Source organism: Schistocerca americana, chromosome 2 (genome assembly GCF_021461395.2).
Source record: "Schistocerca americana isolate TAMUIC-IGC-003095 chromosome 2, iqSchAmer2.1, whole genome shotgun sequence".
In the NCBI taxonomy this organism is placed as follows: Eukaryota; Metazoa; Arthropoda; class Insecta; order Orthoptera; family Acrididae; genus Schistocerca; species Schistocerca americana.
In genome coordinates this window covers 474549515-474564146 of record NC_060120.1, presented here as the reverse complement: position 1 = coordinate 474564146, position 14632 = coordinate 474549515, and the positions used below count along the sequence as shown (strand labels likewise).

The 14632-nt window shown below is 40.3% G+C and overlaps 1 protein-coding gene across 1 annotated transcript in view; it reads right to left on the bottom strand.

The window, feature by feature from the left end:
* LOC124594109 (cilia- and flagella-associated protein 52-like) overlaps positions 1–14257 on the bottom strand; it is a 285675-nt gene extending 271418 nt beyond the window's left edge. Inside the window, exons 1-2 of the mRNA XM_047132461.1 lie at positions 14108–14257; positions 13834–13999 (exon numbers count right to left, since the gene is read on the bottom strand). Of these exons, the coding sequence (XP_046988417.1) occupies positions 13834–13999; positions 14108–14257 (316 nt within the window). The remainder of the gene's footprint in view (positions 1–13833; positions 14000–14107) is intronic.
* Positions 14258–14632: the final 375 nt, after the last annotated feature.

Sequence of the window (14632 nt, the reverse complement as noted above, 5' to 3'; positions counted from 1 at the left end):
TATTTATCATAGAGATAGAAGACCGATAAACATTGCAAATAGTGTAATTTCTTTGTCCAAAAAGAAGAGAGAATCTCGCTCCTCATACGCAACAGAGATGAAAAATACACATTCGCCCGAAACCCACAAAACTATTACAAGGAATATAAATACAATTTAAAATGCCCACCGAGAAGCGATGTCACATCAGCTACTACTCTTCAAAGCCGACGGCTAGTATTGCAAATTGTTGTCGACGCCCCAGTGGCTTGTTCCACAATACTGATACTCCCTGGTATAACAACCAAACAGTAAAATTAAATAAATCATGCTGAAACAGTTGTCTACAGTCTTACTTCTCTACCACAATGCTTCAGTAGCGTAGGATGGGAGAAAAATTATACTGATAGCACATATATCCTCTGCCATACACAGTAATGTGGCTTGCAGAATTTATGTATAGATGTAAATAAAGAACCTTTTATGAAACGACAGTTCGAATTTGGATGTGAAGAGAACGACATTAATTTCCAAAATCAAAACTGCCCAATACTGTTAAACGCTAAGGGAAAAAAATCCATATACGGTTAACAAATCCGAGGCTTGCCATAGCACTAGCGGTAATACGATCTGTTTTGACAATAACGATGCATAATTTGAAATACCTTTCAGTGTCTTGTAATTTACCTACCGTCAAAACCATTTATTGACTCAACAATTAAATCGTTAATTTCTGTTTCCATTTCTAATCTTTTCCTGCAGTTCCACTTTGCCCCTGTTCATCTGTTGCAGCCGTTCGGGAATGCAGCAAATGGTTTGCGCTCGTGTCATACAACTTGAAATGGTGCTACTGGGTATTGAACAGTTGCTAGGGAAACAATAAAGTGCAGTTTCCTTGCCCATTTCACAATAATGAATCAAAATATATTCGTCTAAATAAATATTGTGACGCAGATATTTTAAAGCACGCTAGAAAATACACGAAAAGAAATGTGAAACGACTATTGACATATTAGATTTTGTAGACTGTAAGACTACTGGCGATAAAATTAAAAAAACGACAACTTAATTAAATTGATTTGAAACGTTTGCAAATATAAATAGCTTCGCTAAGCATCTCTTGGGATACTAATCAAATCAGTATCTCGATTAATTAATATAATTTAAAATACAATCAAGTCTACTAATCTGCATGTACAAGAAAAATTGTTTTCAGCTGTAAATAGTGAATGGTTGTATACGCTGACTGTCACCCATACAATAAATTTTCTACAGATGAATGAATGAATAAATAATAAAACAAAAGGTCGCGGACCATTTAAATTTATTCGTCGAGATAAAACAAAACCAAGAAACAAGAGTATGTGTACACGGAAATTATTTTAAAACTTTCATTCGTTAAGTGACGAAATATTCTCAACTAAACAGTTTAATTCACTGGCGTGTCTTGTGGATGAGAAAATGATTGCGAACCATGGAGGTAGAATAATACCTCCATGTTGCGAACATAAAAATTAGACGATGCAGCAGTGTTGCCAATGTTGCAAATGTCGAACGCTCTCAAATGACACACACACACACACACACACACACACACACACACACACCTCAAAAAGCGAGGATAACAGCGACCTTCGTCAAGTCTGAGAGTGTTGTCCCGGATACGGCCACACATGCTTTTTTTCAAGCGTGATTGAAGCGAGAGAAAGGGGAGCAGGAATTTCAGCAAGTGTGACGGTCACACAGAGCAGGAGAGCTTGCTAAACGCTGGAAGACGGCGAGGTACAAGCGCTGGAGAAGCTACTATTTCACCGAAATCAACAATGGGTAGTATTTTCTCACAGTCTGTATTACTCGTTCGTTGTCGAAGTCAAAGTTAACAGAGAAAATGGTGGACCCATCCTACACTAAGAGACAGATCATAAAAGGGAAACCTCGCTCTGCTACATTAGGAACTGAAGGAATATCCCAAAAATATTTTTCAGTGTTATAGAATGTCAGTTAATTAATTAGAAAAACAGTTATCTAGGGTGAAAACTGATATATCTAAAACATGTACCCTACAGTCATAAGGGACTGTGTCAGAGTAGAAGTGAGGCTAGAAGTTAACTTAGATGAGTTATTATCCCAGTGTCTACACCTAAGTGCTCATTGGGATTGCCAGCTCTACAACCTTAGCAACAACAGTACTGGCACATGTGTTCCACTGTCAGAGGTACCAGAACAGTTTTCGCTAATATCTTTCGACTGAGTCGTTTCTGGACCAGGTTCCCTTGCCCCAAATTGATACATCTACTGTTTTCATCATCCCTGAAAGTTTGCAACATCATCATGGTATTGGCTTGCATAAAGAAAATATTTGTCATAATTCTTATTTGAACGCCATTAGAGAAAATAATAATAATAATAATAATAATACTCTATTCAACATCAGATGATTCATTGCATATGTATAAAAACAGGTTACAATTCTTGATACGTGACACAATAATACATTCTTCTGAATATGTCACTGATTAAAAAACTGATTAAATTACGAATAAAATGGTTTGCTTAACACTATTTACATATTTTTTCTGAGCACTTCTTATCTTGCTTGTGGGTATGGTGGTCTTCTAAGGTGTAAGAGAGATTTTGTTACAGGAATTTCTTTTGCCGAAATTTAAACTTCATTGTGGGCAGAGTTATAATTTTACTGGGCAGTGCATTGGCTAACTTTAAAGTTGCATATTGTTGACTCTTTCAAAGAGTGCAGTTCTGTGAAAGTGATGTAAAATTTTGCTTTATCTCTGGTATTGTACTGATACAAATCAGAACAAATGTTGGACTGCAGTCTTTTAACAAGTAATATAGCTTTCAGAATGCTCATGTTTACTATGGTTATTACACTAGTTTATGGAAACAAGCCACGGGATTGAGTCCTTCTATTTTACTCCACCGATGATTCTTACAGTTTTTTAAGTAGAAGTAGCTTATTTATATTTACTTTGGTTGTTGCTCCTCATTTTTTAATCTTTAATTCAGGTGAGAGGAAAATAGAACGTGGTATCCAGTCTTTAGGACAACAGCGTCTTTGAGAACTTGCTAATCATATTAACTGCAAATATATTCTTTGACAACTTACATGCTACAGTGTCAATATGTGTGTCCCATTTTAGATTACTTTAAATTGTAAGGAATTGTAAGGAATTTTATGCTAAGCTCTTTTTTACTAATTCATTGCTTATGCATAGTTCATTTCATCATTAAAACTACTGTTGTCAAACTCCATGAGACATGTTTATTAGTGTTTACATTTAAGTGGCTTTCATTGAAGCATTGAACAATGTCATTTGTCACATTATTACAGTGGGTCCCTAGTTCGTTAGATGATACCTTTTTACACATGATGAATACATCATCTGCATACAGAACTACTTTATAACTTCTAGTGCAATATTTTATGTCATTTACATAAATCAAAAACAGAAGAGGACTCGATACTGAACCCTGGGGCACTCCATATTTTAGATTAGTGATTTTAGATTTGTGAACACCACTTTCAGTTTTAAGCAGTGCAAACTGTTTTCGGTTACTCATGTAAGACTTTATTAGGTCATGAGCAGTGCCTCTGATACTAACATTCCATAACTTATCTAACAGGATAGTAGCGCTCACACATTCGATACCTTTCTCAAGGTAGAGGTATACATGTGCCACATGTTGCTGGTTCTTGATGGCATTTATTATCTCTTCAATTAACTGAGCTGTTGCTGTATTAGTTCATTTGGATTTTAAGGATCCATTTTGATTTTGAAACCTTAGGCTGTGTGTGTGTCTGGAGGAAGTTTATAGTTCTGTTACATAAGACTTTTCCAGTATTTTGGTAAAGACAGTAAGTACTGAGAATGGTCTGTAGTTTTTAATTTTATGTTTACCACCTATTTTAAAGACTGGTTTTACCTGGGCTATTTTTAGTCTGTTTGGGAATGTGCCTGATTATATTATATTATTTATTGCTACAGACAGAGGTACAGAGACATTTTGTCTACTCATTTTTAATACATTAATACTGAGGCCATCACGCCCAGTAGTACTGTAAAACTTTAGAGAGCTAATGTGTTAATTATTTCTTTGTAACTTGGTGGGCTAGATACATGCTATGCTCAGATGGATTGCCTTTAAAATTACACTGCAGGTTATTTTGTGTGCCATTGATAGCTTCCACTACCGAAAAAAAATATTCATCCAAAATATTAGTAATTTCATTTTGTTCCATTACAACCATCCCACTGTGGTTAATAATAAACTCCATACAGGGTATGTCTCTGCCTGTTCTAAAACAGTGTATCACTCCCCCTACAACAGTAATAACGTTGTCTGTAACTTGAAGCTTGCCTGCAACATAGTTGGTCCTGGTCTGTATTAATAAAACTTTATAGCATTCTTGAAATGTTTTGAAAGCTTCCTTTAGCTTGATATTTTGTCAATTATTCATCATTGCACTGTGAAATAATTTTAATTTATCCCTTGCTTCAATGATATCATTATTTATCCACATACTTTTGTTTATATTTTATGTTTGTTTAACTTTTGTGGCTGCAATTGGGCATGTGGCATCAAAACAGTTGTAGAAGTCACCAGCAAAGCTATTGCAGGAAAAGTTATCATTCTCAAACCATGGTATGTGTACTCACATGCAGTTTATTCTGTTGACACCATCATTATATTCTTTTGTTTAATTATGGTTTCTTTTTAGCGACAAACAGCATCTCATTTGGCTGCAGCTGAAGCTATGCTGCATGGTGATCAGAGATGACTTATATATTATAACCTAGGTCTCTGTGAATACTTAGCAGTGTTGCATGTAAAAAATCTGATGTCAATCGGTCTAGAAATTTTCCATAATTTTTGCTAACAATATTCCCTATTATATATCATACACATATTTATACGTTTTATGTATTAAAAATATAGTCTGTATCTCTCTAAACACTTATTAAACTGATATGTAAAAGATAAAAGAAAATTGATCAAGAAGTTTTCAAAATTTTTTATTTCAAAATTCCCCTTCTATACATTACATATGAATTTATATATTAAAATATACACCAGATGTTCGTTTCAATCTTCATTGCAATATTATGTAAAAAAATGAAGTAAAGCAGTGAAGAATGTTTAGAGATTTTTGGTAACAACCTTTTCCTTTACTATATTAAATATATATTCTTATATATGATACATTAAAAATATGAAGCCTATGCTCATGCGAATGTTCAGTATAGCATTGTGTAAATATTCGAATTAAATTCGTCGATATTGTAACAACGTTCATTAAAATATCAGGTAAAAATTCGATGTAAATTTCTCAAGAACTTTTTGAGATTTCCTGTTACAAAGTATCCCTTTTATACATTGTGTATGTATCAGTATATTATATATATGTTAAAAAATTTATATTAAAAATATACATATAATGATGTGTATCCAAATGTCTGTCTCTATATTCATTAGAGCATTATGTAAAACTCTGAAGCAATATATATAATCTATGTTTGTCAAAATGTTCATTAGAGTGCTGTTAAAAATTCATTGCAAAATAAATGTTCATTCCAATGCTCGTTAGCTTATCTGAAGTAAAATCATTCAAGACTTTTCGAGATTTGTGCTAATAATATTTCATCTTTGTTTATTACCAACATATGTATGGTATATATACTAAAATATATAGCCTATGTCAGTCAAAAGTTTCATTAGAGTGTAATGTAAAAATTTAAAGTACATTTTTACAGAATGCCCTAATAAATATTCAGGCTGACATGGGTAACTCACATTTCCCGTACATGAATATATTTGTACTACATAAATCAGAAGTGTTATTGGCAAAAATCTCGATAATTTCTGGACCAATTTACTTCAAATTTTTGCATAATGCTCAATAGACATTGAGATGGACACAGCTCATATACACTGTCAACACACACACACACACACACACAGACACACACACATACACACACACACACACAGATGTATATAAATATAAATGTTGTTTGTAAGAATCTCTAAAAGTTGTTGTCCAATTTACTTCAAGGTTTTGCATGATACTGTAACAAACATTGAGATGGATGTATGTTACATATTTTTAATATATATTGTATGTAAACATATAAAGGGGAAATGTTGTTTGCAAAAGTCTCATAAATTACCTGAGTGATATACTTCAAATATTTACACAATATTCTAATGAAGACTCCAACAGACATAAGCTATATATCCTTTAAACAATGTTGTAGATGTCTTCTGTTGAAACCAGCTGCAAAAAAGAAAATGTTATGCTATGCTGTGGCCATGTGTTTATTCTCGTCTTATTTCTCACAGTCAGTTGTAACTATGATAGCAGGGCTTTGCTTTTAAGCCTTTAGACAAGTTGCCTTTTCCGTATACATTCCAAACAAAAATTGTGTATTCAACATTGTGTAGTTTTTCCTCACTCATAGTTGTTCATAACAAAAAACAAGAATTTTGTGTTAATGGCTTATTAGCTTATGATTATAAACCTACTATGGAATTTTAATCATCTCAAAATTTGAAATCCCACCTGTTCACAGATTGAAACTATGTAAAATACTGTTGTTGAAGTTATTGCCCTCACAGTTACTGTAGTTGGAGAGGTCTCTCTCATAACCCTTATACCAGTGATCCCAATCGATTTACTCACTCATTTTAAGCTACATCAATTCACAGTCAGTGTTCTGTTTGCAATAACAATAGACAAGGCTAAGGGCAAGACAGTGTGAGGAAGAGGAAGTGAATAGGAAAAGGGAGGAAATGCACATAGAAAGGGGAAAGGGAAGAAGATTGTCAGAGAGAAGAAGGAGGAGTAAATCGAGAGAGAGGGGTGCAGGAGGAAATGAAAAGAGAGAGGCAGGAGGTGAAGGACAGAGAGAGATGGAAGGAGGAGAAAATGAACAAAGAGTGGGGTGAGGAGAAGTGGACAGGAGAGAGTGGAGAAGGAGTTAAGGACATCTACCCCATTCTAGTAGATATTTAGCAACTGCAAAGAAATTCCTAGTTCGCTTGTAGATACACAAAATTACAAATGTCAGTATTTGATATGTCAGAGCCTCATCTCTGTTTCTTGCAGATAATGTGCTATTAAACATTGATATTATTATAATTCATTAGCGTTTTCGTATCTGTTAGCATGGGAATCTACGTTTTTACTGGGTTTTCTCTCAGTTTCTTTTGGTGTGGAACATATTTAGAATGTCCCAAAATGTTATGGTTAAGATCCCTAACACTCCAATCCTATAGAGGTGGGCAGGGAAACATGGGTGTCCCAGCTTCATTCATATAACTGTTGCCACATGTCTCCTCAGAATATTTCTGTTGCTGCACTATAATTTTATCCACCTTAGTAGGTGAGTGGTTAACGTGACAGATCCTCATGCTGGAGATACAGGCTTAATTCTCGCTACTGCCAGGGATTTTTGCTCAGTGGGAGCAATGAGCCACGATGCACTCAGCCCGTGATGTCAGTTGAGGATCCATTTGACTAACAGGTGGCATCGTGGCAGATCCAGTGTCTGAAGGTCGACAGTGGCCTGGAGTGTAGTGTGGTGACCCCATGCCCCTCCATACAGTATCCGATGATGAACAGCTGAGGATAATATGGCAGCCAGACGACTAATGCATGGTCTTCAGAGTCTGAGTGTGGAGTTTCGTATTTCATTTTTATACCATGATTTTGCTGGAATAATATGCTGGACTGAAGTGAAAGAAAGTATCTTTTCTCGTGAGAGATTTGCCACCACAGTTTCTATTGCTCTTATACCTCTTTTCTGGAAATATGAAGAAAGTGGCATTAAGGAAGGTGATTAAATGGTGCATCCCCTTCTTTGATATTATCTTTCGTGAGGTCGACTACTACTTCATTGTGCCAAATATCTGAGTACCCTTTGAAACACATTAGATGAACTGTTTTGTACAGTCCAATCACATTAATATGATCTCCAATTATGTTCGACATCAACATGCAATAAACACATACCACCGGTAGATGGCAGCACTAGCAGTACAGTGTGTCAAGGGAGATGCAGAAAATGGTATAATCATTGTCATAATGCACAAGTGGAGCAATTTATCTGATGTCCAAAAGGGTCTGATCATCAGCTTTCAGGGCAAGTGTTGGAAGAATTTCCAAAATGGCGAAGTTTGTAAATTGTTCACAGGGCTGACATGTTTAAAGTATACTGGTCCAAGCACAGGGCTCACAACCCGAACCACACGCCACTGTTAAGCACTATTGAAGGACTGGGTCCCTTACTTCGATTGCACATAATTCATTAAGGTCAATCCAACACACTTATTTCAAATAACATAAATGAAGTTACATTTGAATCTGTCTGACATTAAACAGGAATAAAAAAAAACAATTTCAATATCAGCTGATTTAGTGCGTGAAGTGCGAGTTAAGCAAATAACCAGATAAACTAAACAATTCTCCGTGATTCAAAAGAAAGAGAAAAACAAAATTGGATCAATAGACCCCACTGACAAACATCCAAAAAACCTTACAAAACTACTCAAAAGAATACACTGAAGCGGAGAGCAGTCATTCTCCTGACAGAACTCTTCACAATGAGTTCAATAACACAGCTGTGTGCCCCAGAAAACTGCAAGAGATTAAGTACACTTTATTTGATGAATAACAAATACTAATTAACATTACGCCACTCCTGTTTGAACTGCAGTGTCCCAAAGAAACAGGCGCTTATTCTGAAAGAACAATTTGTTTTTATATGTTTAAATTACAGCATTAAGGAATTCCAAAAGATGTCTAATTGAACCCCCGCATTTCAGTTGAGGCAAAAATTTTTCCCCTATCGAAGCGGAGGCTGATTGGTTGGTTGGTTGTTTTGGGGAAGCAGACCAGACAGCGAGGTCACCGGTCTCATCGGATTAGGGAAGGATGGGGAAGGAAGTCGGCCGTGCCCTTTCAGAGGAACCATCCCGGCATTTACCTGGAGTGATTTAGGGAAATCACGGAAAACCTAAATCAAGATGGCCGGACACGGGATTGAACGGTCGTCCTCCCGAATGCGGAGGCTGAGCCAGAAACACAGAAAGCCACAAAAACACAGTTTTGCTGTGATATCTTACGGAAGCAGTTAGACAATGGTTCGGCACCCATAATTAACACAGGCTGAGTCAGGCTGGGAGCACATCCTACGAGAACTTGTTCACACTATGCTCACCACAAACAGTGACATTTCGGCCGAACATCCGCTTGCGATGGCTGCCAGGAGGACAAAGCAACCAACAGGCCCACACCGTGTTTCTCACACAGGCACCTCAATTTGTACAAACATGTCGGCCAACACCAACTCTGGACTCCCCTCTCACTGCAAGGCTTGGCACAGTTTATATGAAATGCCTTCCAGGCAACCAGTAACCGCCGCAGGAGTTTCACGATTAGCAAACAGCCCCAATGTAACAGACATCACACATGTGCTTACACTCAAGCCGCAACTCCACCAGTCTCACTGGCCGCCCCAAACCGACTGCCTCTCGCCGTCCCGAGCGCCGAAAACGCAAAGATGCTCATGCCCGGGGACGCGCCAAAGATAACAAGCCGATCACTGATGATCGACCAGCGATCTGGCTCAGCCTGCCCCCCTTTACGTAAAACCCCCGGGATGAGGTTACACATGCAGGAACTTAGGCAACTACCCAACATTGCTAACCTTGATTTGCGATATGTGCACTCTTTTTTCCTGGCCAGATTGTTGATGCCGTACACGGTAGGTCACTGGGGTGAGGACCTGAAGAACCTGATAGGGGCCCTCAAAGCGAGGCTCAAATTTAGATGACGCTTTATGTCCTTTCCCCCATCCCGGCACACGCCTAACAAAAACCAGGATGCCCCCTCTGGTGTTAGCAGGATGATGCCCCTTGTTGTATCGTGCCGCCTCCCTCTTGTGGGCGAGATCTATATTGGCCCTTGCTCTCTGCCAATTCTCGTGGATAATTTCTGCTGATATCTCCTCTGGCAACAGGTCCAACCACAAGTTAGCAGGTGGAGAAATTACAGAATAGGCCTACAGTTACGCGGTCAGGGTGGTTTGATGCGACTCATGGCGCGCGGTATTGAAAGTCAAATTGAGCTACAGGAGGGATCTATCCCATTTGACCCAGCTCTTCTCGTGATAAATTATCAAGGCTGATTTAAGATTCGGTTAAAACGCTCTGCGAATGAAGGCTGCGGATAATAGGGTGTCGTCGTGACATGAGCCACGGCATGATGAAAACAAAATCTTCGAAACTCTTTTGAAAGAAAGTCAGGCGCATTATCGCTAACCAAAACCTTGGGTGGACCAAACAAGGAGAAAATCCTCTCGAGATGAGCAATAGTACTCTTGCCTGCGACTCCGGTGCTCGGAAACATCAAGACAAATATCAAGTGAAAGCATCAACTGCCACCAAAATATATATGTACCCAGCCTGGGTACAGGGCAGTTGGCCCACATAATCAATAAAGAGGCGCTCCATAGGACGCTCAGCATGTGAAGACTGAAGCAACCCCCAACGCGCGTTAGAACTGGGTTTAGCTATACTGCATTCCTTTCAGGCTCTCACCATTTTCCTAACATCCTTATATAGGGTTGACCACATCAAGGATTCTCTAATATTACTAATAGTTTTAAAGACCCCAGATGTCCTACAAGTACCAAACAGTGATAATGCCTATAGACGGCCGGGATCAAGGATTTGGGCAAGCAAATCTATCGCCTCTGATCATAGCGAGTACAAAACACAAAATTCCTCTCCTAAGCTCGTAACCCGAGGTAATACCTCCGGCTTCCAGCCGCTCCCTGATCCTGGCCAACTCCGTGTCCTGATGCTGCTGCTCTTCCAGGTTCTTAAACAACTCCAACACTTCTCCTAATACAGCAGCTACCAGAGCTTCTTCTCGCGTGCCCAGTTGGAAACGTAGTTGATCCTCGCTAGCCTCTTCATCAGATTCCTCAAACATGCGGCTCAGGGTGTCGGCTAGCACATTTTCGGTCCCCTTGACATGCCGAACTACGAACTTAAAGGCCGACAAACGCACAGCCCAAAGGGCAATCGGACCCGTTTTCCGCGGTCGCGCCAAAACCCAAATGAGAGACTGAGTATTGGACTCTAAAAGAAACTCGCGATACTCAAGATAGAACTTGAATCGCTCGGTGGCGAAGAGCACTGCTAACGCCTCCAACTAATAGGTGGAATACTTCTTCTCAGAGGCAGTAAGGCCACGTGAGGCGTAACCGATCGGTCGGCGCTCTCTGTCCTGTTCCTGAAGCAACACGGCCATAATAACGGAGCCCAAAGCAACCGTTTGAAAAATGAAGGGCAAATCAAAATTCGGAACGGCCAGAATCAGGGCATTACCCAATGCAGTTTTAAGAGCATCGAAGGCGCTTTGCTGGCTTTCAGTCCAATTAAAGGGCACCCCTTTCTTTCTCAAATAGTTCAACGAAGCCAGTTCCGCAAAACAGTGAATGAATTTCCTAAACAAATTTACCATACCCACGAACCTAGCCACCCCCTTTTTACTCTAAGGTGGTCGAAAATCACGGATGGCATGGGTCCTCGAGTGATCAACCTTGATGCCACTGCAGGACACCACATGACCCAGAAAGCAGATTTCCTGACGGGCGAACTCAACCTTAGAAGGTTTAACAGTTAACCCTGCCTGTTCCAAAAGAGCCAGCAATTCATCAATATGTCCTAAATGCTCTTAGAAGGTCTTACCATAGATGACCAAGTCATCCAAGTAATTAAAAACCAACTGAAACTTTATGTCAGCCAAAACAGAGTCGAGAAGCCTAGAGAGAACCGCAGCTATGGTCGCTAAACCAAAGGGCATGCGGTTAAATTCGTATAGATTCCAATCAGTCGTGAATGCAGTAAGGGGCTTAGACTCCTTGGCCAGCGGAATCTGGTGGTAGGCTTGATTGAGATCCAATACAGTGAAGTAACGCACTCACGAAACCATGTAAAGCAGTTGTGCAAATCAGGAAGTGGGACCGATTCCAAGACCACGTTTTTATTTATGGCCCGATAGTCAACCACGGGCCTGTAGCCACCTCCATTACTTTTAGGAACCAAGAATATTGGGGAAGCATAAGGCGAAGTAGACGGACGAATAACCCCCTTTTCAAGCATGTCGTCAACTATCTGCCTCAACACCTTCATCTTAGGAGGCGACAATCTATACGGTGCTTGCTTGACCGGTTGATTATTGGTGACACGGAGACAGTACTGAATGTTATTGGTGACCCCAACTCGTCTGTTAACGCACGAGAAAACTTCTCCAAGACTTGCAACAACTGCGAGGCTTGCTGCTTGGTAAGAAGACTCAAGTTACAACCAGAGGCATTACTACTAGCACTACACACCCGAAAATCTCTCGAATAATTGGTACAAAACTGAAACTTGGTAACTGGAGAAAATCGCCTCCCACATAATCCAATACCAGCCCAGTAAGCTCTATAAAGTTACAAAAAAATGGTTCAAATTGCTCTTAGCACTATGGGACTTAACTTCTGAGGTCATCAGCCCCCTAGAACTTACAACTACTTAAACCTAACTAACCTAAGGACATCACAGACATCCATGCCCGAGGCAGGATTCGAACCTGCGACTGCAGCGGTCACACGGTTCCAGACTGTAGCGTCTAGAACCGCTCGGCAACCCTGGCCGGCTATAAAGTTGCACCCCAAAAGGATATCCATTCACAAATTCCTCACTACACATACCTTAACAGGCCAATAAAAATCGCCAACTCTGCACCCCACCTTCATTTCGCCAACCACATCAAAACGGTGGCCATTCACACCCCGACAGATTACCGAAACACTCCGCAGCACCAGGAACTTACAAATGGACTTATATCTTTGATACCACCGATAGTCGAGAAGAGATATATTACTGCCAGAATCAATCAGAGCACACACCGGCTCATTGTTCACACTTACGCAAGTGAAAGGTAATCTAGCGATCGACACCGTCCGGACTCTATTGCAGGCCCCAGGCATGGGACTGCGGCGACCTCGCCTGCATGCCAGCTGGCGTCAGTTGTTCGACATTACTCCCCCCTTGACTTTGCACTCACGCGCGAAATGTCCCAGTTGGCTACAATGGTAGCAACCGACGTTAGTGGGAACGCTACTTGAGGCTGGTAATTCCTTCCCTTTTCCTTATACACACTGCTACCGGAAATTCCTCCGCACTCTCGCATGTCATCTGCTCGCGAAACCCCTTCAATTTCATGAACTAGCTGTTCCAAGTCTGCGTAAGAAGTCGACCTCTCACCAAACAATACACGACTCCGATCATCCGGTTTCAACCCCCACACTATACTTAAAACGACTTCATGCGCCGGGAGGCACCGCTGTTCATACATCGGTTATGTAGTCACTCAGGGATTCCTGCTTCCTCTGTAATCTGAATACATATTTATTCACTAGGTGGCTTTTGTCCCAAGTGGTTAACATTTCCTGCACGATCTTTATTCGCAACCCACTCAAGCTACCATCACTCTCAAGAACAGATGCTACTAGTTGAGTCAAGGAACCACTGGACAAAGGATAGAGCAACTGACACACCAACCTTGCCAGCGCATTTAACACATTAGCAATCCTCTCCAACTTAACTAAAAACCACAAAAACTGAACTAAATGCTCCATGGATTCAATCGACAAGGACTCACTCCCTGAAATATGGACACCATAGGGTTTGGAAGTTTAGCAAAATAATTAGCCCCACCAGTCTGATCTCGGGATCCGGTGCCAGAGGACTTCATTGGCAAATTCAACGAAGCCTCACCTCCCTGTCCATCCTCCACCGCAGCGCTTTCCCATTCCAAAGCACTCAACTGAACTTGCAATTTCAAAACCCGCTCCCGTAACTCGTTTGCCTTATCCTTGAAACCCGGGCCGACAGCCACCTGAGCAAGATCACTAAGTCGGTTAATGAACTGAGTGATTTGTACCTGCAGACAATATACTTGCAAGCGAGAGGGAGAACTACCTGTTAATAAATCTAAGTTTGAGTGAATCTGATCCAGGCAGGCGGCACAAGGCAACAAATCGTCACCAACCTTACCGACACGCTCCTTGGATACCTGGACTGGGAGCGCCACCGCGTCTCGCAGCCGCGCAGACAGCTCACTCACGCCACCGTCGTCAGGCCGCCCTCGAATCTGTAACTCGTATTGCAATTGGTCCTTCTTTGGGCACCGAATCCCCATGACTGCACATGCTGATGTGACAATTCTGTAAAATACGCACACAAACAACAAACAGCAGAACAACAAATTTACAATTAAAACATGAACCATGTGCTATAGCAGTACCGAAGAGCAACCACGCTCTGATACCAGAACTGGTCTGAGCACGGGGCTCACAACCCGAACCACACGCCACTGTTAAGCACTATTGAAGGACTGGGTCCCTCCTTACTTCGATTGCAGATAACTCAGTAAGGTCAATCCAACACAATTATTTCAAATAACATAAATGAAGTTACATTTGAATCTGTCTGACACTAAACAGGAATAAAAAAAAAACAATTTCAATATCAGCTGATTTAGTGCGTGAAGTGTGAGTTAAGCCAATAACCAGAT